General features: G+C 49.4%; 1 protein-coding gene across 1 annotated transcript in view; it reads left to right on the forward strand.

Moving 5' to 3' along the window:
- LOC138371348 (uncharacterized) overlaps positions 1-21639 on the forward strand; it is a 53921-nt gene that overhangs the window by 26384 nt on the left and 5898 nt on the right. The window contains exons 2-3 of the mRNA XM_069336136.1: positions 13345-14046; positions 14700-14846. Coding sequence (XP_069192237.1) covers positions 13654-14046; positions 14700-14846 — 540 coding nt within the window. The 5' untranslated portion in view covers positions 13345-13653. The remainder of the gene's footprint in view (positions 1-13344; positions 14047-14699; positions 14847-21639) is intronic.

Genomic DNA, 21639 nt, shown 5'->3' on the forward strand with positions numbered 1-21639 from the left:
AATGATACGAAAGAAAAAGCTCAATAAAACCAGTGAAGAGCAGGGGTGCCATAGGCACAGAGAACACTGTATAAACGTCAGTGGTCCGCGGTTGTTCAACATTCTCCCGGCAAGCATAAGAAATATTGCTGGGACAACCGTGGACATCTTCAAGATAAAACTAGATAGGTTTCTCCAAGGAGTGCTGGACCAACCTGGCTATGGTGGGTATGTGGGCCGCTCCAAGCAACAGCCTGGTGGACCAAACTCTCACAAGTCAGAGTTTGAGGAGTAGAGAGTACTCCTCAAGTACTTCCAGTAGAGTAGAAGTAGAACAACTCCCAGAACCCCATCAAGCAGGTAAACTGCCTCTAGATACAATGAAGATAAGCCTTAGGCTACACAATGAAACTTGTAAAAGCAACTGTATTGCTGCTGCCTCTAATATCAATTGGGAGTTTGAAATAGGTGACATAGTGATTATCAACCTTGTAGTGCAAACATTTCTTCACAAAACTTTTAGCCTTGCCTTAAGGCTACCTTGAGGTGTTTTCTGGGCTTAGCGTCCCCGCTGCCCGGTCGTCGACCAGGCCTCCTCGTTGCTGGATTGGTCAACCAGGCTGTTGAATGCGGCTACTCGCAGCCTGACGTATGAATCACAGCCTGGTTAATCAGGTATCATTTGGAGGTGCTTATTGAGTTCTCTCTTGAACATTGTGAGGGGTCGGCCAGTTATGCCTCTTATATTTAGTGGAAGCGTGTTGAACAGTATCAGGCCTCTGATGTTGACAGAGTTCTCTCAGAGTACCTATTGAACCTCTGCTCTTCAATGGGGGTATTCTGCACATGCTGCCATACCTTCCGGTCTCAAATGATATTATTTCTGTGTGCAGATTTGGGACCAGCCCCTCTACTATTTTCCACGAGTAAATTACAGTAGTTGCATGTCTCTGCACCTTTTCCAGTTTGTTGATGTGCTGCTTAAGATATGGGCACCATACAACCACTGCATATTCCAGTTTTGCTCTGACAATAGTTGTGAATAATTTCTTTAGTATTTTGCCATCCATGTATTTAAAAGCAATTCTGAAGTTAGAAAGTGTAGCATTGGCTCTTCACACAATGTTCTTTATGTGGTCCTCAGGTGATAGCTTTTTATCTAGAACCACTTCTAGATCTCTTTCTTTATCCAAATTCTTTAAAGATTTCTCACATTTCATAGAGGTGTCTGAATATAAAGTGAAAAAAATGCCAAAGGAGCTAAGTAAGAACAAAGCATTTGGTCCAGATGGAGTTTCACCATGGGTTTTGAGAGAATGTGCACTTGAGCTCAGCATTCCACTTAACAGATTTTTTCAGGCATCCCCGTGAACAGGAGTCCTAGCAGATGTGTGGAAAAAGGCTAACACAGAACAAATGTTTGCACTACAAGGTTGATATTCACTCTACTACCTATTTCAGATTCCCTGTTGATATTAGAGGCAGCAGCAATCTACAACAGTGGCAGCAGGGAAGATCCCATCAAATATAGACCTGTATCATTGACAAGTGTTACAGTATAGTGAAAATTTTGGAAAAAACCAGCGTTGAATGTAATGAAACGCCATTTTCTGGGTGAGACCCGGAGGCTCCCCGGAGCTTTACCAGGCTGATATGCTAATGTCAGACTTTGGCATCAGTCATGTGTATGGAGTTCAAGGGCCTACCGGGGACCACGGCCAGAACCTGGCCCCCTCAGAGAGGCAAGGGGAGCAATGGCCTATAGAATGGCTTATGCATCGTTAACGATGCATAAGCAACAGGCCTCCATTAAGGAACATATAATCTCTTCCCACAACCAGACCATCACCAGAGAAGTCTTATCAAAAAACACATAAATCATCGATAGATACAGCGATAGCAGGCGGCTTGATATCTGCGAGGCACTACACATTAAGAAGTCGATACCAGCAATCGACAGCCATTTAATGCACAACTATATTCTACCCACTTCAAGACTCCGCACCAATATAGGCCCATTGCAGGGTCTTACATTCTTCCTTTTAACTTACAAAATATTATACCCATTGTTTCGTGTTTTGTCTTGTGTTGAAAATTTGTTTTCACCTCATCCAAAACTGTTGTAACATATCACCTCACCCAAATGCAGGTATAAAATCAAAGCTGTTTAACCCTTACACTGCTCAGGGGTCCTGGGGACATTTACACCCCTGTGCGCAAGAAAAAAAAAAATTCAACATTTTTTTTTCGTCTTCTAGACATGTTAATTTGTGTCCCCTGAGCACGGGAAAAATAAAAAAAATCGTAGGTGACATATTTTGGGCGCAATTGACCGAGAAAGTCTGGCAAAAAGTGGGCGTTGACAGAGCGGTCGTCAGACCCGGTCAGCGTCACCCGCGCTGACAGGTGGGAGTTGCCACAAAGATATTATTACCTAATTGTTTCAATGTCTTCGATTGATTTTTTCTTAGTTTTTTTGCAGTAATATTATTCAGTAGTGTGTATTGTAATATATTTATATAATAAAAGTGGTGAATAATCACTATACTCAAAAGTATGATGTGCATATTAGTGATTCAATTATTATGTTTATAAAACCATAAACAAATAGTTTTGCTGCTTTTACACTCTATACACAGGTTATATATAAGTATCTGCATGTTTTGGTCACCATAACGAACCACTAAGTTGGTATTGAGAGTCGAAAAGCAACGAAGAGTTACCACCACACACCAGCCAGCCACTCGCTGCCACTCCCTCAACACACGCACTAAACTTTCTTCCCCCAACAATACCATTTGTGGTGTTATTACACTATATACAGACGTTATATATAAGTATGTATATATTTTGTTCACCACAACTGTACAGCTAAGCTGAAATAGTTAGTTCAGGCACTAAGAGTCGTCGCTATACACAGATGGCGGCTGGCGGCTCCCTCACTCATTCAAGGTCACACGCACTAAACTTTCTCCCCCAACAATACTGTTTGCAGTGTTATTACCCTATATACACATGTTATATATAAGTATCTACATGTTTTATGCACCGTAACTATACACCTAAGCTTGTAGTGCGCCCAAAGAGCATAGTGGCCACCCTCTAAACAGCTAGACAAATCGTGCAGACGACGTCACCTCCGTCACCCATATGGCTCCTCCCAGCATAATCCTTTTGCTGTTAATACACTAATACACACATTATATATAAGTATCTACATTTGTGTTCACCATAGAGAACCACTGACCTGGTATGGTGAATGCAAACAATAACAGGTGGCCACACAGTCAGTAAACGATGCTGTCTCTCTCCGTCTCTCAGCATCACTCCTCCCACAGCGCTAATTATTACAACATTCCTGCTATTATCACAACCCTGGTTATTTATATCAGTCAGGGGTCATCTGTAATATTGTCATCGCTAAATAATAACAATTATATATTTATTTTGACATTTTTCGGCGATGCTGTGGTCACAAGCTGAACAGCAAAGCTGTTCGCTCATGCTGCGTGCGCCAGCCTTGGTTGCTCCAACAGTACTGTGCCTCTTACACCTGAGAATATTGCCCACGATTTGTTTAAAAAATGGCGTCTGTTTACAAGAGCCCTGAGGAAGCTTCTGTGAACCCCGTGTAGCCGCGGGCCATTTGAATCGGGCCTGGCACCCTATGGCGTATATATACTCCATGCACATCGTGGGACATGTTACTCAGGGCGTATATATACACCATGCGCAGTTTAAGGGTTAAACTCTGTTTAGTGTTTGTAAGTTATAGTTGTGTGTGTGTAAACTAAAGTCTTTGAAAATGTAATAAGTTATTACGAAACGCATTCAAGTGTCGCGTCAAACTAGAATTAAAAATGAATTTTGGAGAATTGATTTTTCAATTACCATCGACAGTGAAAACAAACATAAGAAATATGGAGAAAATTCGTGTTAGAATTATTAATCTTACTTTTTAGGTCATATTTAATAATATATGTCTACAGGAAAGACTGCTACCAAAATATACTAATATATATATATATATATATATATATATATATATATATATATATATATATATATATATATATATATATATATGTCGTACCTAGTAGCCAGAACGCACTTCTCTGCCTACTATGCAAGGCCCGATTTGCCTATTAAGCCAAGTTTTCATGAATTAATTGGTTTTCGACTACCTAACCAACCTAACCTAACCTAACCTAACTTTTTCGGCTACCTAACCTAACCTAACCTATAAAGATAGGTTAGGTTAGGTTAGGTAGAGTTGGTTAGGTTCGGTCATATATCTATGTTAATTTTAACTCCAATAACAAAAAATTGACCTCATACGTAATGAAATGGGTAGCTCTATCATTTCATAAGAAAAAAATTAGAGAAAATATATTAATTCAGGAAAACTTGGCTTATTAGGCAAATCGGGACTTGAATAGTAGGCCGAGAAGTGCATTCTGGCTACTAGGTACGACATATATATATATATATATATATATATATATACATACACTGTATATATATATATATATTAGTATATTTTGGTAGCATTCTTTCCTGTAGGCATATATTATTAAATATGACCTAAAAAGTAAGATTAATAATTCTAACACAAATTTTCTCAATATTTCTTATGTTTCTTTTCACTGTCGATGGTAATTGAAAAATCAGTTCTCCAAAATTCATTTTTATTTCTAGTCTGACGCCACATTTGAACGCGTTTCGTAATAACTCATTACATTTTCAAAGACTTTAGTTTACACACACACAACTATAACCTGCAAACACTAAACAGATTTCTTACTATGCTATAATTCAAATTGTTACGGCCCTCTCGGGACGCAACGGGGTTCTCACTCTGATGTTGTTAGAGGAAGATATAGGTATCCGTTCCCAAGCCAGTAGTGGCTATCAAGGGATGAGATCCGTGACGCAAGTAACTTAAAAGGGAGTAGGGAAAGAAAGCTAAGAACTTAATATAATATAATGTTCACCTTCACCGTTTAAATATATATAATAAAAGAGTACACAAGGGGGAGGGGTATTAACACTTTACATGGGGATCGTGCACAATCTAGTCTTCTGCTGAAGACTCTTGATCAAGAAGCTAGGTGCTGAGTCCGCGGTGCTTTCTTCGTGGCCTCAAGACGTGTCCTCTGAGAACGCCGAGCCTACCCTGGCCACAGGTCAGCCACAACACAGGTCCACTGGGGGCACCGTCGTGGAGGCCGTCAACCACACGTCCAGCAGGTCTGCTGGCAGGTACTGAGCCACCAAGGCTGGCACGGCCACTCCACGAACGATAAAAGGGGTACGCCCTAGACAGGAGTCTCGTGTGATATCACCAATCACCCTCCTGTCCTCAATACCCCAGTGGATTATCGTCTCCAACCGTCGGTCCCGGGTAAATCCTTCCACTGCCACTCCACTGGCAGGCTTAACACACCACAGTGTTCTTCCGGGGGGACGACGTCTCAACAGCTGCAGCAAACTTCACAGTATGGAGACTGGCTGCCTCGGGTAGACTGACTCCACTTCCATCACAGTGGTCCCAGGTCGGCTCTGTAAGCAGACACGTCATCAATAACAGGGACACTAAAACACCACACTTACAGGCTCAGACACAAACGCCCGATATATCCAGTCCATAGATGGCGCTGTCGTCGGAGCACCACCTCACCAGAGGTCAGGAGCGGCGGTGTTGAGCGCTGAACCAGACTGGAAACTGGTCCTCGAGGCCAGTACACGCTGTCCTCACTAGGTGTCGTCGTTCGTTTGGCGGGGGTTTCGGGAGCTGACCCACAGATGGCGTGTTTGTCACTGCTCCAGGCTCGGACGCTGAATCCGGGTCCGTAACACCTCCCCACCAAAAGGAATTTGGTTTGGGGTTCTATAAAAAACACAAACCAAATTAGCAGGGCGACACAACTCCAAATGGACTTACTTATACTATGAACTGGAGAGATGAGGCTGTCTTGTCCACGGAACTTTTCTACCGAGAAACTCTGGCACAAAGAGAGCTTGAAAATGGCAGGCGATGACCTGCCTGGCGTAACCTTCCACGTCTTCCACGTCTCCACTGCGATGTCAAGCAGGGGCTTCATCTCACCTCTCTCGAGTACGGATTGGTTTCGACACGATCTGGGGTAACTCGACACTTCCCTATGTCGTGGCACCGATGATGGCTGTCCACAGACGGCATTTCTGGTGCCGGTCCGATGGTCCTTCAGGGAGACAGGAACCTGGAATACAGAGGTCTGATAATTCAGAGTGATAGCGACAGTGGGCAAGGCAGTACTTACTACATACTCGTCTACTAGGCCCGCACCTAGTTCCAACAGGGCTGCTTGCTCACCGAAGATGGCATTCGCTCTGCCCCCGTTAGGTCGACCAACGTTCCGTATAACGCTGTGTTGAGGCTCAGCAGTCACGCGGAGGGTGTCAACCTGTCGGAAACAGTCACTCACATTATCACATATCGTACCTCCTGTATCATCTATTACCTCCCAGGTCCCTTCTTCAACTGCAACACTTGCAGTACAAATCTCCAATCCCTGGGACCTCTTTGCGATGTTCATGGGAGCCATCATTCGTCGGGTCGTCCACCGGTCCTTACTGAGAACACAGAGAACACATAGGAGAACAAAACAAAATACCGGTAGGAAACATTTGGCAATTCGAGGGATAAGTTTCCTGAGCTTGTCATGTCCATAGCCGGCGCCATCCACTAGCCTGGCTTGGACAGAAGAGGGCACTAGACCTTTTGAACACACCGCACCTACCTCTGACGTCTGGGGAGTCTCTGGCTGGTTCACTACACGCTGTAACTTGCCATACCGCAAGCACACATCCGCCTTCGCTCCAGACTCGTTGGTATCCGTGGGTGCCCGCACACAAGGCCCCTCTTCTTGCTCAGGTACCTCTGCCTTCTTAACTTCATGTTCCTCGTCGAGAGAATCAGGAGACACTGCTAGATAACTGTCGATCTGCGGGGGAGAGGACAAATTAGACATGTTCAAATCCGTGTCTGTCTTTACCTGGACGTTACCATTGCCTGTTGACACCTCAGACTTTGATGTTCTGGCTGACTCGTCCGCTATCTTGGGATGATTGTTGCTCCAATCGGTCACCAAGTCGTTGGCTAGTACCACGTCAATCCCAGCCACAGGGAGGGTATCGACTACTGCCAACGCACATGTGCCGCTGAAATAAGGCGTGTCGAGATGTACTGGCACTAAGGGGGCGATGTACTGCGTCCTTGGAAACCCAACCAGGACAACCTCTTGTCTCCCGTTCACACTTACTCCCTCGGGTACCGAGTTCTTCACGATCAGGGACTGGGCTGCTCCACTATCTCTGAGCACTACTACAGATCTACCAGTATGATCACTCGATACATACCCGCCTGAAGTGTGAGGGGAAAACAATCTGGGTTCTTCCTGCGTCGCCGTCGACTGGCTTCCTGCTGGTGATGTTCCACAGCTCATCAACATCACCTCCCTTCGTGCGCTGTCACCTCTTCTGCCTCGGCACCTAGCAGCTATGTGCCCTTTCTGCCCACAAGTCCAGCACACCATATTCCTCCTCGGGCTCCGGTGTTTCGGACTGCTAGGACTTGTTCTTCGGGGGCTACTTGGGGGCGTCTTCTTAGCACTTTGTGGGACGGGTCTTTCTTCTTCTACGTCGTGAGGTCTGTCAAACCGGCGCTGGTAATTCCTCGGGACGTACTTAGCAGACGGCCTATGAGTCAGGATATACTCTTCCGCCATGGTGGCTGCGGCACTCAAGGTCTCTACCTGCTGTTCCTCTAGGTACGTCTTCAGGTCTCCAGACAAACAATCCTTGAAGTCCTCGAGCAGAATCAGCTGCTCGAGGTCTTCCTTGGTCTCCACCTTCCGAGAGGCACACCATTCCTGGAAAAGTCGCTCCTTGATCGTGGCGAATTCGGTAAAAGTGTGCTCTGAGGTCTTCTTCAGGTTTCTAAATTTCTGCCTGTACGCCTCAGGTACCAATTGGTACGCCATGAGCACAACCTTCTTCACCTTGTCATAATCGCTGGAGTCGTCAAGGGATAACGTAGAGTAGGCGATTTGGGCCTTCCCAGTCAAGACTGACTGTATCATGATGGCCCAATTCTCCCTTGGCCACTCCAAAGAGGCAGCGACTTTCTCGAAGGCTGCAAAGAATTTTGACACTTCCTTCTCATGGAATTTGGGGACCATTTTGATGTTGCGTACCGGATCGAAGCTACTGGTGTCCGTTGTTTGCCTCCGACCACCGCCTAATCGCAAAACTTCTAGTTCATGTTGTCTCTCTCTTTCCTCTTTGTCTCGTTCTCGTTCTTCTCTCTCTCGTCTCTCTTCTCTTTCTCGTTCTTCTCTCTCTCGTTCTCGTTCTTCTCTTTCTCGTCTCTCTTCTCTTTCTCGTTCTTCTCTCTCTCGTTCTCGTTCTTCTCTTTCTCGTCTCTCTTCTAATTCTAGACGCCTCATCGCCAATTCCTTTTCTTTCATCTCCATTTCTTTATTTTTCATCTCCACTTCTTTATCTTTTTCTCGTTCTTCTCTTTCTCTTTCTCGTTCTAATTCTAAACGTCTCATCTCCAATTCTTTATCTTGTCTCTCTCGTTCCATTTCTAATTTCTTCCATTCTATTTCCCGATTGATCTCTAGGGCACGCATCTTGACTGTTAGGAAGCTGATATTAAGCTCGCCTGCATCACTGTCAACGTCACTGCCCTTATCTTCCTTTTCCGTGGAAGCTATGTCTGCACTTTCCTTTGTACTAGGAGTCTCGCCTTCCTGTTTCTCTTCTGCCTTCAGGTGCCGGTGAACCTTGGACAAGATCTCCACACGGGAATCACTGGCACGGATCTTGATCTCCAGGTAGGCGCTCACTAGTACAAGCTCTGGTTTGCTCAAATATTTCAATCTGGCAAGACAATCCTCTCTGTTCAGAAAAGCCTGAACCTCGTCCAGATCATCGATGGTAGCTTTGTCTGCCATTGTCACAGATGGAACACTTTGCGCTTAACACACTGCTTACACGTTAGCACTTAACACACCGAGCACTGTTCTACGCCAATATTGCACTTTATCGCACCAAACACTGCACTTGCCAATATTGCACGTAATCACTTCGGGCACCGCACTACCCAATATTGCACTGAATCCAAGCGAACACTTCGCTCTACAATATTGCACTAAATCACTGAGCACCGCACTAGTCAATATTGCACTTAATCGCTTAATCACAGCGAGCACCGCACTGCACAATATCGCACTTAGTCACTCTGAGCACTGCACAGGACGTATAACGTCACAATCGTCACACAGGGGGAATTATATACAGGGATTACGCCACTTCACCACCCCTGTCAAACATACTTAACAAGGGGACGGATCCCGCTGGGGATGCCAATTATGTTACGGCCCTCTCGGGACGCAACGGGGTTCTCACTCTGATGTTGTTAGAGGAAGATATAGGTATCCGTTCCCAAGCCAGTAGTGGCTATCAAGGGATGAGATCCGTGACGCAAGTAACTTAAAAGGGAGTAGGGAAAGAAAGCTAAGAACTTAATATAATATAATGTTCACCTTCACCGTTTAAATATATATAATAAAAGAGTACACAAGGGGGAGGGGTATTAACACTTTACATGGGGATCGTGCACAATCTAGTCTTCTGCTGAAGACTCTTGATCAAGAAGCTAGGTGCTGAGTCCGCGGTGCTTTCTTCGTGGCCTCAAGACGTGTCCTCTGAGAACGCCGAGCCTACCCTGGCCACAGGTCAGCCACAACACAGGTCCACTGGGGGCACCGTCGTGGAGGCCGTCAACCACACGTCCAGCAGGTCTGCTGGCAGGTACTGAGCCACCAAGGCTGGCACGGCCACTCCACGAACGATAAAAGGGGTACGCCCTAGACAGGAGTCTCGTGTGATATCACCAATCACCCTCCTGTCCTCAATACCCCAGTGGATTATCGTCTCCAACCGTCGGTCCCGGGTAAATCCTTCCACTGCCACTCCACTGGCAGGCTTAACACACCACAGTGTTCTTCCGGGGGGACGACGTCTCAACAGCTGCAGCAAACTTCACAGTATGGAGACTGGCTGCCTCGGGTAGACTGACTCCACTTCCATCACAGTGGTCCCAGGTCGGCTCTGTAAGCAGACACGTCATCAATAACAGGGACACTAAAACACCACACTTACAGGCTCAGACACCAACGCCCGACATATCCAGTCCATAGATGGCGCTGTCGTCGGAGCACCACCTCACCAGAGGTCAGGAGCGGCGGTGTTGAGCGCTGAACCAGACTGGAAACTGGTCCTCGAGGCCAGTACACGCTGTCCTCACTAGGTGTCGTCGTTCGTTTGGCGGGGGTTTCGGGAGCTGACCCACAGATGGCGTGTTTGTCACTGCTCCAGGCTCGGACGCTGAATCCGGGTCCGTAACACAAATGTTTTTCATTTTATATACCTGCATTTGGGTGAGGTGATATGTTACAACAGTTTTGGATGAGGTGAAAACAAACTTTCAACACAAGATAGAACACGAAATATTGGGTAAAGTTAAAGGGGAAGAATGGAAGTAAATGCAAAGGGCCTATTGGCCCATATTTCTTGATGCTTCTACAGTATATTGGTGCGGAGTCTTGAAGTGGGTAGAATATAGTTGTGCATTAATTGGCTGTTGATTGCTGGTGTAGACTTCTTAATGTGTAGTGCCTCGCAGATATCAAGCCGCCTGCTATCGGTGTATCTATCGATGATTTCCGTGTTTTTTGTTAAGACTTCTCTGGTGATAGTATGGTTGTGGGAAGAGATTATATGTTCCTTAATGGAGCCCTGTTGCTTATGTATCGTTAATCGCTTGGAAAGTGATGTTGTTGTCTTGCCTATATACTGAGTTCTTTGAGGCTTACAGTCCCCAAGTAGGCATTTGAAGGCATAGACGACATTGGTCTCTTTCAAAACGTTCTGCTTTGTGTCTGGAGAGTTTCTCATGAGTAGGATGGCAGTTTTCTTGGTTTTATAGTAAATCGTCAATTGTATCTTCTGATTTTTGTCTGTAGGGATAACGTTTCTATTAACAATATCTTTCAGGACCCTTTCCTGCATTTTATGAGCTGTGGAAAAGAAGTTCCTGTAAAATAGTCTAATAGGGGGTACAGGTGTTGTGTTAGTTGTCTCTTCAGAGGTTGCATGGCGTTTCACCTTCCTTCTTATGATGTCTTCAACGAAACCATTGGAGAAGCCGTTGTTGACTAGGACCTGCCTTACCCTACAAAGTTCTTCATCGACTTGCTTCCATCCTGAGCTGTGGCTGAGAGCACGGTCGACATAAGCGTTAAGAACACTCCTCTTGTACCTGTCTGGGCAGTCACTATTGGCATTGAGGCACATTCCTATGTTTGTTTCTCTAGTGTAGACTGCAGTGTAGAAACCTCCGCTCCTTTCCATGACTGTTACATCTAGAAAGGGCAGCTTCCCATCCTTTTCCATCTCGTAGGTGAAACGCAACACAGAATTTCGCTCAAATGCCTCCTTCAGCTCCTGCAGATGTCTGACCTCAGGTACCTGAGTAAAAATGTCGTCAACATACCTGCAGTATATGGCCGGTTTCAACTTCATGTCGACTAAGACTTTTTGCTCGATGGTACCCATGTAGAAGTTTGCAAACAGGACACCTAGGGGAGAACCCATGGCATCATAAGAAGGAAAGTGAAACGCCATGCAACCTCTGAAGAGACAACTAACACAACACCTATACCCCCTATTAGACTATTTTACAGGAACTTCTTTTCCACAGCTCATAAAACAGAGGAAAGGGTCCTGAAAGATATTGTTAATAGAAACGTTATCCCTACAGACAAAAATCAGAGGATACAACTGACGATTTACTATAAAACCAGAAAAACGGCCAGCCTACTCATGAGAAACTCTCCAGACACAAAGCAGAACGCTTTAAAAGAGACCAACGTCGTCTATGCCTTCAAATGCCCACTTGGGGACTGTAAGCTCCAAAAAACCCAGTATATAGGCAAGACAACAACATCTCTTTCTAGGCGTTTAACGATGCATAAACAACAGGGCTCCATTAAGGAACATATAATCTCTTCCCACAACCAAACCATCGCCAGAGAAATCCTAGTAAACAACACAGAAATCATCGATAGATACAGCGATAGCAGGCGGCTTGACGTTTGCGAGGCACTACACATTAAGAAGTCAACACCAGCAATCAACAGCCAATTAATGCACAACTATATTCTACCCACCTCAAGACTCCGCTCCAATATAGAAGCATCAAGAAATATGGACCAATAGGCTTTCTACAATCACTTCCATTTCAATACCCATTGTTTCGTGTTCTGTCTTGTGTTGTTGAAATTAATACCCTATTAATGCCACCTCTTGTTCTGTCTTGTGTTGATGAAATTAATACCCTATTAATGCCACCTCACCCCATCCACCTCACTCAAATGTAGATATAAACAAAATCGGAGATGCGTAAGTTCTATTCAGTTGTGTATTTGTAAACTAAAGTCTTTGAAAATGTAATAAGTTTTACGAAACGCGCTCGTGTCGCGTCAGACTAGAAATAAAAATGAATTTTGGAGAATTGATTTTTGAATTACCTCCAACAGTGAAAAGAAATGTACGAAAGATTGAGAAAATTCGTGTTAGAATTATTAATCTTACTTTTTCGGTCATATTTAATAATATATATATTTATATACAGTATATATATACTGTACTTTATAAATCAAATAGATAAGATTTGGTGGTCTTATCACCACCAAATCAACTAAGCCCAGATTTGTGTGAGACCAATAGTCAATTTATCCATCATGGTTATGTTTGGTGAAGAGTATCACTCAATCTCAACAATCCTGTAACGTAATTGTGTGTTCCCATAGTAAGTGTAAAATAATCCAGAGTTGTTCAATAAAACCCATGTGTTAAGATGTAACCCACAGTGTACTTATTGTCCAACTTAGACTAAGAATACTTGATCCTTCCCCCATTATCACATACGATACATACATTTCCTTCCATTATTCTTAATAAAGTAAGGACGGGTTTTGTTAGTCTGTACTCTTGGGTACGGCTTATAAACTTATATACGGCCCTGCTGCTGCAATGTGTTACCAAAATATATTATCCCATACTCCGGGATATGTTTATAAAAAATATTGGCCTTGCTGTGAATGTGTTAATCTGTCAGTAATATTAACCCTGCTTTGAAATAGCTAATGCAAAGAATGTATAAAAATATGTAATTTGTATTAGTAAATAAAGTACTGTAATATTAGTTTTAGTTGTAAATACATCTAGCAAACTAAATATTCTTTTCCACAGGATAACAAGCCAGAGGAATGTTCAGTGTGTTTTAACGATTATGCCGAAAATCGGCTACGACCTCGCACACTGCCATGTGGCCACACATTCTGCTCCCAGTGTATTGACAATGCTATCAAGAATGGTCAGCTGACCTGCCCCAGCTGCCGTGCCGAGCACGCTGCCACAGCCTCTACTCAGTTCCCAATTAACTATGCTGTGGAGGCTTTAGTTAGGAAACTCAAAAATATCCAGCTAACAACTGAGGAAGTAGTGCCAGCAAAACCTTATGAAGGTTCTGCCAAAGGCATCAGTAAGACATTACGTTCCATGGTGCAGGAGCAGATGAGCAGCATCAGCCGCCTCATTACTAGCTGTGAAGAGGTACTGTCCCAGCTGGGGGAGTACCGGGGGCAGTTGGGGGACTGGAAGACTCATCACCTCCAGCTCCAGGACAGACTCTATGCTCTGGTAGAGCAGAATAAGTCAGCAATGAAACTCTTGGAACTGGAGGATACCAGTGTGGTGGATATGACAACACAAGGAGAGGAAGGGAAGACTCAGCTGCAGGCCATGTTGGGGAGCCTCAACACAGTCAACACAGCACAGGAAGTATTCATGACCATCAATGAAGTTGACCAATGCAACATGGAGGTAGAAAATTGGCTCCGGAAGTGCCAGGAACTCTTCCCAGATGTCAAGACTGTCCACACCTCAGTGAAGGTACGCTGCTGAAGGTCACATTGTTCTCACCCAACTGAGTGTAGTATTGCCTCTATATAAACACTTTTGACATGGACACACATCAAGATGAGAGTAGACTTTATATATAGGAAACTTTTTGTTCTAACACCTGAAACATTTTTATTAATAAAGTCAACTGTCATCTTGGTGTTTCTCTACACTGTGGTCAGTGTAGAAAAACATTACTTATATTGTCAAATTACTTTACTCAGAGGCTGATGCTTCATTTACTCAGAGCCAGGTTCCGCCATTAATGTTTGTGTTGGCAATGACAGGTGCAGGAGACCATGAGGGAGGCCCTGGAGATGATGTCCACAGAGACAAGTGCCACAGCTGACCCCGTACACCTGGGAGACTCAGCCTCCACTATTAATGTTTGTGTTGGTAATGACAGGTGCAGGAGACCATCAAGGAGGCCCTGGAGATGATGACCACAGAGACAGGTGCCACAGCTGACCCCATACACCTGGGAGACTCAGCCTCCACCATTAATGTTTGTGTTGGTAATGACAGGTGCAGGAGACCATCAGGGAGGCCCTGGAGATGATGACCACAGAGACAGGTGCCACAGCTGACCCCGTACACCTGGGAGACTCAGCCTCCACCATTAATGTTTGTGTTGGTAATGACAGGTGCAGGAGACCATCAGGGAGGCCCTGGAGATGATGACCACAGAGACAGGTGCCACAGCTGACACCGTACACCTGGGAGACTCAGCCTCCAGCATCATGAATAAAGTTCAGGAAATCACTGGAGAGATCCACCAGAAGCAATTAACAGTAAGTTTCTGATTTCCTCTCATAGGTCATATCACAAGATATTGAGTTGCGTTTTGAGGAGAGGAAGCCTGTTCTTAGGTTTATCGAGGTTCCCCAAGGTCAACTACTGACTTTCCTTAACATACAATGCACAATAGTTGCCTAACTCCTGGATAAATATTTACTGGTAGGTGAACAGACCTATCAAGTGAAAGGAAGCATGTGAACCATTTCTGTCCTGCATGGTGATTGAACCTGTGATCCTCTATTGAACCCGGGATCCTGGCTCCCCTCACAGAGGCACAGAGAGCGGGTGACACTCCACCAACCAACCGGGAAAGCATTCAGGAAGACAGTGAACCAAAACAGACCACTGCTGGGTTCGAAGAGACTGAAGCCTTAGAACTGCCAACAAACTCCCAGACAATGCCAGCATAAACCTCTCTGCCAGAAGAGGAGGCTGGAATTTCAGGTCCAACACCAACCCCCTGCCAGTAGAGGGGGAGTGGAGCTACAGGTCCAGCACCAACCCCCTGCCAGTACAGGGAGGCTGGAGCTACAGGTCCAGCACCAACCCCCTGCCAGTACAGGGAGGCTGGAGCTACAGGTCCAGTACCAACCCCCTGCCAGTACAGGGAGGCTGGAGCTACAGGTCCAGCACCAACCCCCTGCCAGTAGAGTGAGGCTGGAGCTACAGGTCCAGCGGTCCAGCACCAACCCCCTGCCAGTACCTGGTTGATACCTAGTTGATGGGGTTCTGGGAGTTCTACTCCCCAAGCCCAGCCCGAGGCCAGGCTCGACTTGTGAGATTTTGGTCCACCAGGCTGTTGCTTGGAGCGGCCCGCAGGGCCACATACCCACCACAGCCCGGCTGATCCGGAACTTCTCTTAGAAAACCGTCCAGTTTTCTCTTGAAGATGTCCACAGTTGTTCCGGCAATATTTATTATAATCACTGGGAAGACGTTGAACAAGCGCTGACCTCTGATGTTTATACAGTGTTCTCTGATTGTGCCTATGGCACCCCTGCTCTTCACTGGTCCAATCATGCATTTTCTTCCATATTGTTCACTCCAGTACGTTGTTATTTTACTGTGTACATTTTGGACCTGACCCTTCAGTATTTTCAGTGTGTATATTATTTGGTAACTCTCTCGTCTCCTTTCTAGAGAGTACATTTGGAGAGTTTTGAGACGATCCCAATAATTTAGGTGTTTTATCTCGTCTATGCGTGCCGTATATGTTCTCTGTATTCCCTCTAATTCAGCAATCTCTCCTGCTCTAAAGGGGGGACTGAGTACTGAACAGTACTCGAGACGGAACAACACAAGTGACTTGAAGAGTACAACCATTGTGATGGGATCCCTGGATTTGAAAGTTCTCGCGATCATTTTTCTGGCTGATGCGATATTTGCTTGGTTATGCTCCCTAAATGTTACATCGTCGGACATCATTATTCCCAAATCCTTGACATGCAGTAGAGGTGGGCTAAAGCTACAGATCCAGAACCAACCCCCTGCCAGTAGAGAGGGGCTGGAGCTTTAGGTCCAGCACCAGCCCCCTGCCAGTAGAGGTGGGCTGGAGCTACAGGTCCAGAACCAACCCCCTGCCAGTAGAGGGGGGGCTGAAGGTACAGGTCTAGCACCAACCCCCTGCCAGTAGAGGGGGGGCTGGAGCTACATTTCCCACACCAACCCCCTGCCAGTATAGTGGTTGGCTGGAGCTACAGGTCCAGAATCAACCCCCTGCCAGTAGAGGGGGGGGGGCTAGAGCTACAGGTCCAGGACCAAGCCCCTGCCATTAGAGGGGGCTGGGGCTACAGATCCAGCACCATCCCCCCCTGCCAGTAGAGGGGAGGCTGGACCTACAGGTCCAGCACCAACCCCCTGCCAGTAGAAAGGGGCTGGGGCTACAGATCCAGCACCATCCCCCCTGCCAGTAGATGGGGGGGGGGGCTGGAGCTACAGGTCCAGCACCAACCCCCTGTCAGTAGAGGGGGACTGGAACTACAGGTCCAGCACCAACCCCCTGCCAGTAGAGGGAGGGCTGTAGCTACAGGTCCAGCACCAACTCCCTGCCAGTAGAAGGGGGCTGGGGCTACAGGTCCAGCACCATCCCTCCCCCTGCCAGTAGAGTGAGGCTGGAGCTACAGGTCCAGCACCAACCCCCTGCCAGTAGAGGGGAGGGGCTGGAGCTACAGGTCCAGCTTCAACCCCCCTACCACTAGAGGGGTGGGGCTAGAGCTAAAGTTCCAGAATCAAACACATGCCAGTAGAGGGGGGCTGGAGCTACAGGTCCACCACCAGTCCCCTGCCAGTTGGGAGAGAGGGGGGTGGGGGTTGGAGCTACAGGTCCAGCACAGACCCCCTGCCAGCAGAGGGGGGCTGGAGCTACAGGTCCAGCACCAAACCCCTGCCAGTAGAGGTGGGCTGGAGCTACAGGTCCAGAACCAACCCTCTGCCAGTAGAGGGTGGCTGGAGCTTCAGGTCCAACACCAACCCCCTGCCAGTAGAGGGGGGCTTAAGATAGAGGTCCAGCACCAACCCCTTTCCAGTAGAGGGGGGGGGGCTGGAGCTACGGGTCCAGCACCAACCCCCTGCCAGTAGAGGGGGGGCTGTAGCAACATCTCCAACACCAGCCCTTGCCAGAAGAGTGGGGCTGGAGTTACAGGTCCAGCTCCATCCCTCAGCCAATAGAGGGAGGTTATCTTGAGGTTATCTTGAGATGATTTCGGGGCTTTAGTGTCCCCGCGGCCCGGTCCTCGACCAGGCCTCCACCCCCAAGAAGCAGCCCGTGACAGCTGACTAACTCCCAGGTACCTATTTACTGCTAGGTAACAGGGGCATTCAGGGTGAAAGAAACTTTTGCCCATTTGTTTCTGCCTCGTGCGGGAATCGAACCCGCGCCACAGAATTACGAGTCCTGCGCGCTATCCACCAGGCTACGAGGCCCCCTCGTAGGAGGCTGGAGGCTGGAGCTACTGCTCCAGCACCAACCCCCTGCCAGTAGAGTGGGGCTGGAGCTACAGGTCCAGCACCAACCCCCTGCTAGTAGAGGGGGGCTGGAGCTACAGGTCCAGCACTAACCCCCTGCCAGTAGAAGGGGGCTGGAGTTACAGGTCTAGCACCAACCCCCTGCCAGTAGAAGGGGGCTGGAGCTACAGGTCCAGCATCAACCCCCTGCCAGTAGAGCGGCCCTGGAGCTACAGGTCCAGCATCAACCCCCTGCCAGTAGAGTGGGGCTGGAGCTACAGGTCCAGCACCAACCCCCTGCCAGTAGAGGGGGGGCTGGAGCTACAGGTCAAGCACCAACCCCCTGCCAGTGGAAGGGGGCTGGAGTTACAGGTCTAGCACCAACCCCCTGGCAGTAGAGGGGTGGGTTGGAGCTTCTGGTTCGGCACCAACCACTTCCCAGTAGAGGGGGGCTGGAGATACATGTCCAGCACCAACCCCCTGCCAGTAGAGGGGGGCTGGAGATACATGTCCAGCACCAACCCCCTGCCAGTAGAGGGGGGTGCTGGAGCTACAGGTCCAGCACCAACCCCCTGGCAGTAGAGGGGGGCTGGAGTTACAGGTCCAGCACCAGCCCCCTGCCAGTAGAGGGGGGGCATGGAGATATAGGTCCAGCTCCAACCCGCTGCCAGTAAAGGGGGGCTGGAGCTACTGGTCCATCCGTAACCCCCTGCCAGTAGAGGGAGGGGCTGGAGCTGTAGGTCCAGCACCAACCCCCTGCTAGTAGAGGGGGCTGGAGCTGTAGATCCAGCACCAACCCCATGCCAGTAGAGTGGAGGGTTGGAGCTTCAGGTTTAGCACCAGCCTCTTGACAATAGAGGGCAGGAGCTACAGGTCCAGCACCAACCCCCTGCCAGTAGAGAGAGACTGGAGCTACAGGTCTAGCACCAACCCCCTGGCAGTAGAAGGGGGGAGGGGGCTGGAGCTACTGGTCCAGCACCAACCCCCTGGCAGTAGAGGGGGGCTGGAGCTACTGGTCCAGCACCAACCCCCTGGCAGTAGAGGGGGGCTGGAGCTACTGGTCCAGCACCAACCCCCTGGCAGTAGAGGGGGCTGGAGCTACTGGTCCAGCACCAACCCCCTGGCAGTAGAGGGGGGCTGGAGCTACAGGTCCAGCACCAACCCCCTGCCAGTTGAGGGGGGCTGGAGCTACTGGTCCAGCCCTAACCCCCTGCCAGTAGAGGGAGGCGCTGGAGCTGTAGGTCCAGAACCAACCCCCTGCCACTAGAGGGGAGGGTTGGAGCTTCAGGTTCAGCACCAGCCCCTTGTCAGTAGAGGGGGCAGGAGATACAGGTCTAGCATCAACCCCCCATGCCAGTAGAGGGGGGGCTGGAGTTACAGGCCCAGCACCAACCCCTTGCCAATAGAGGGGGGGATGGAGCTACAGGTCCAGCACCAACCCCCCTGCCAATTGAGAGGGGGCTGGAGCTACAGGTCCAGCACCAACTCTCTGCAAGTAGAGGGGGGCTGGAGCTACAGGTCCAGCACCAACCCCCTGCCAGTAGAGGGGGGCTGGAGCTACAGGTCTAGCACCAACCCCATGGCAGTAGAGGGGGGGCTAAAGCTACAGGTCCAGCACCAACGCCCTTCCAGTAGAGGGAGGCTGGAGCGACTGGTCCTGAAAGAACCCCCTGCCAGTAAAGGGGGGCTGGAGATACAGATCCAACCCCCTGCCAGTAGAGGGGAGGGTTGGAGCTTCAGGTTCAGCACCAACACCTTGACAGTAGAGGGGGGGCTGGAGCTACAGGTCCAGCACCAACCCCCTGCCAGTAGAGGGGGGGCAGGAGCTACAGGTCTAGCACCAACCCCCTGACAGTAGAGGGGGGCTGGAGTTACAGGTCCAGCCCCAACCCCCTGCTAGTAGAGGGGGGCTGGAGCTACAGGTCCAGCACCAACCCCCTTCCAGTAAAGGAAGGCTGGAGCTACTGGTCTAGCACCAACCCTCTGCCAGTAGAGGGGGGCTGGAGCTACAGGTCCAGCACCAACCCCCTGCCAGTAGAGGGAGGGCTGGAGCTACAGGTCCAGCACCAACCCCCTGCCAGTAGAGGGAGGCTGGAGTTACAGGTCCAGCACCAACCCCTCTGCCAGTTGAGGGGGGGGGGGTTTGGAGGTACAGGTCCAGCACCAACCCCCGGTCAGCAGAGGGGGGGCTGAAGCTATAGGGCTAACACCAACCCCCTGTCAGCAGAGGGGGGGGGGGCTGGAGATATAGGGCTAACACCAACCCCCTGCCAGTAGAGGGGGGCTGGAGCTACTGGTCCAGCACCAACCCCCTGCCAGTAGAGGGGGGGCTGGAGCTACAGGACCAGCACCAATCACCTGCCAGTAGAGGGGGGCTGGAGCTACAGGTCTAGCACCAACCCCATGCCAGTAGAGGGGGGCTGGAGCTACAGGCCCAGCACCAACCCTTCGGCCAGTAGTGTGGGGCTGGAGCTATAGGTCCAGCATCAACCCCCTTCCAGTAGAGGGGGGCTAGAGCTACAGGTCCAGCACCAACCCCCTGCCAGTAGAGGGGGGGCTGAAGCTACAGGTCCAGCACCATTCCCCTGCCAGTAGAGGGGGGCTGGAGCTACAGGTCTAGCACCAACCCCCCATGCCAGTAGAGGGGGGCTGGAGCTACAGGCCCAGCACCAACCCCTTGCCAATAGAGGGGGGGGAATGGAGCTACAGGTCCAGCACCAACCCCCCTGCCAGTTGAGGGGGAGCTGGAGCTACAGGTCCAGCAACAACTCCCTGCAAGTAGAAGGGGGCTGGAGCTACAGGTCCAGCACCAACCCCCTGCCAGTAGAGGGGGGCTGGAGCTACTGGTCCAGACTCATCCCCCTGCCAGTAGAGGGGGCCTGGAGCTACAGGTTCAGCACTAATCCCCTGACAGTAGAGGGGGGCAGGAGCTACAGGTCCAGCACCAACCCCTCTGCCATTAGAGGAGGGGCTGGAGCTAAAGGTCCAGCACCAACCCCTTTCCAGTAGCGGGGGGGGGGGCTGGAGCTACAGGTCCAGCACCAACCCCCTGCCAGTAGAGGGGGCTGGAGCTACAGGTCCAGCACCAACCCCCGGTCAGCAGAGGGGGGGCTGAAGCTATAGGGCTAACACCAACCCCCTGTCAGCAGAGGGGGGGGGCTGGAGCTATAGGGCTAACACCAACCCCCGGCCAGTTCAGGGGAGGGTTGGTGCTTCAGGTTCAGGACCAACCCCTTGACAGTAGAGGGTGTTGGGCTGGAGCTACAGGTCCAGCACCAACCCCCTGCCAGTAGAGGGGGGGGGGGCTGCAGCTACAGGTCCAGCACCAATCACCTGCCAGTAGAGGGGGGAAGGGCTGGAGATACAGATCCAGCACCAACCCCATGCCAGTAGAGGGGAGGGTTGGAGCTTCAGGTTCAGCACCAACCCCCTTCCAGTAAAGGAAGGCTGGAGCTACCGGTCTAGCACCAACCCTCTGCCAGTAGAGGGGGGCTGGAGATACTGGTCCAGCCCCATCCCCCTGCCAGTAGAGGGGGCCTGGAGCTACAGGTTCAGCACTAATCTCCTGACAGTAGAGGGGGGCAGGAGCTACAGGTCTAGCACCAACCCCTCTGCCAGTAGAAGGGGGCTGGAGCTACAGGCCCAGCACCAACCCCTTTCCAGTAGAGGGGGGGGCTGGAGCTACAGGTCCAGCACCAAACCCCTGCCAGTAGAGGGGGGGCTGGAGCTACAGGTCCAGCACCATCCCCCTGCCAGTAGAGGGGGGCTGAAGCTATAGGGCTAACACCAACCCCCGGTCAGCAGAGGGGGGCTGAAGCTATAGGGCTAACACCAACCCCCTGT

This window comes from Procambarus clarkii, chromosome 35, assembly GCF_040958095.1.
Source record: "Procambarus clarkii isolate CNS0578487 chromosome 35, FALCON_Pclarkii_2.0, whole genome shotgun sequence".
NCBI lineage: Eukaryota > Metazoa > Arthropoda > Malacostraca > Decapoda > Cambaridae > Procambarus > Procambarus clarkii.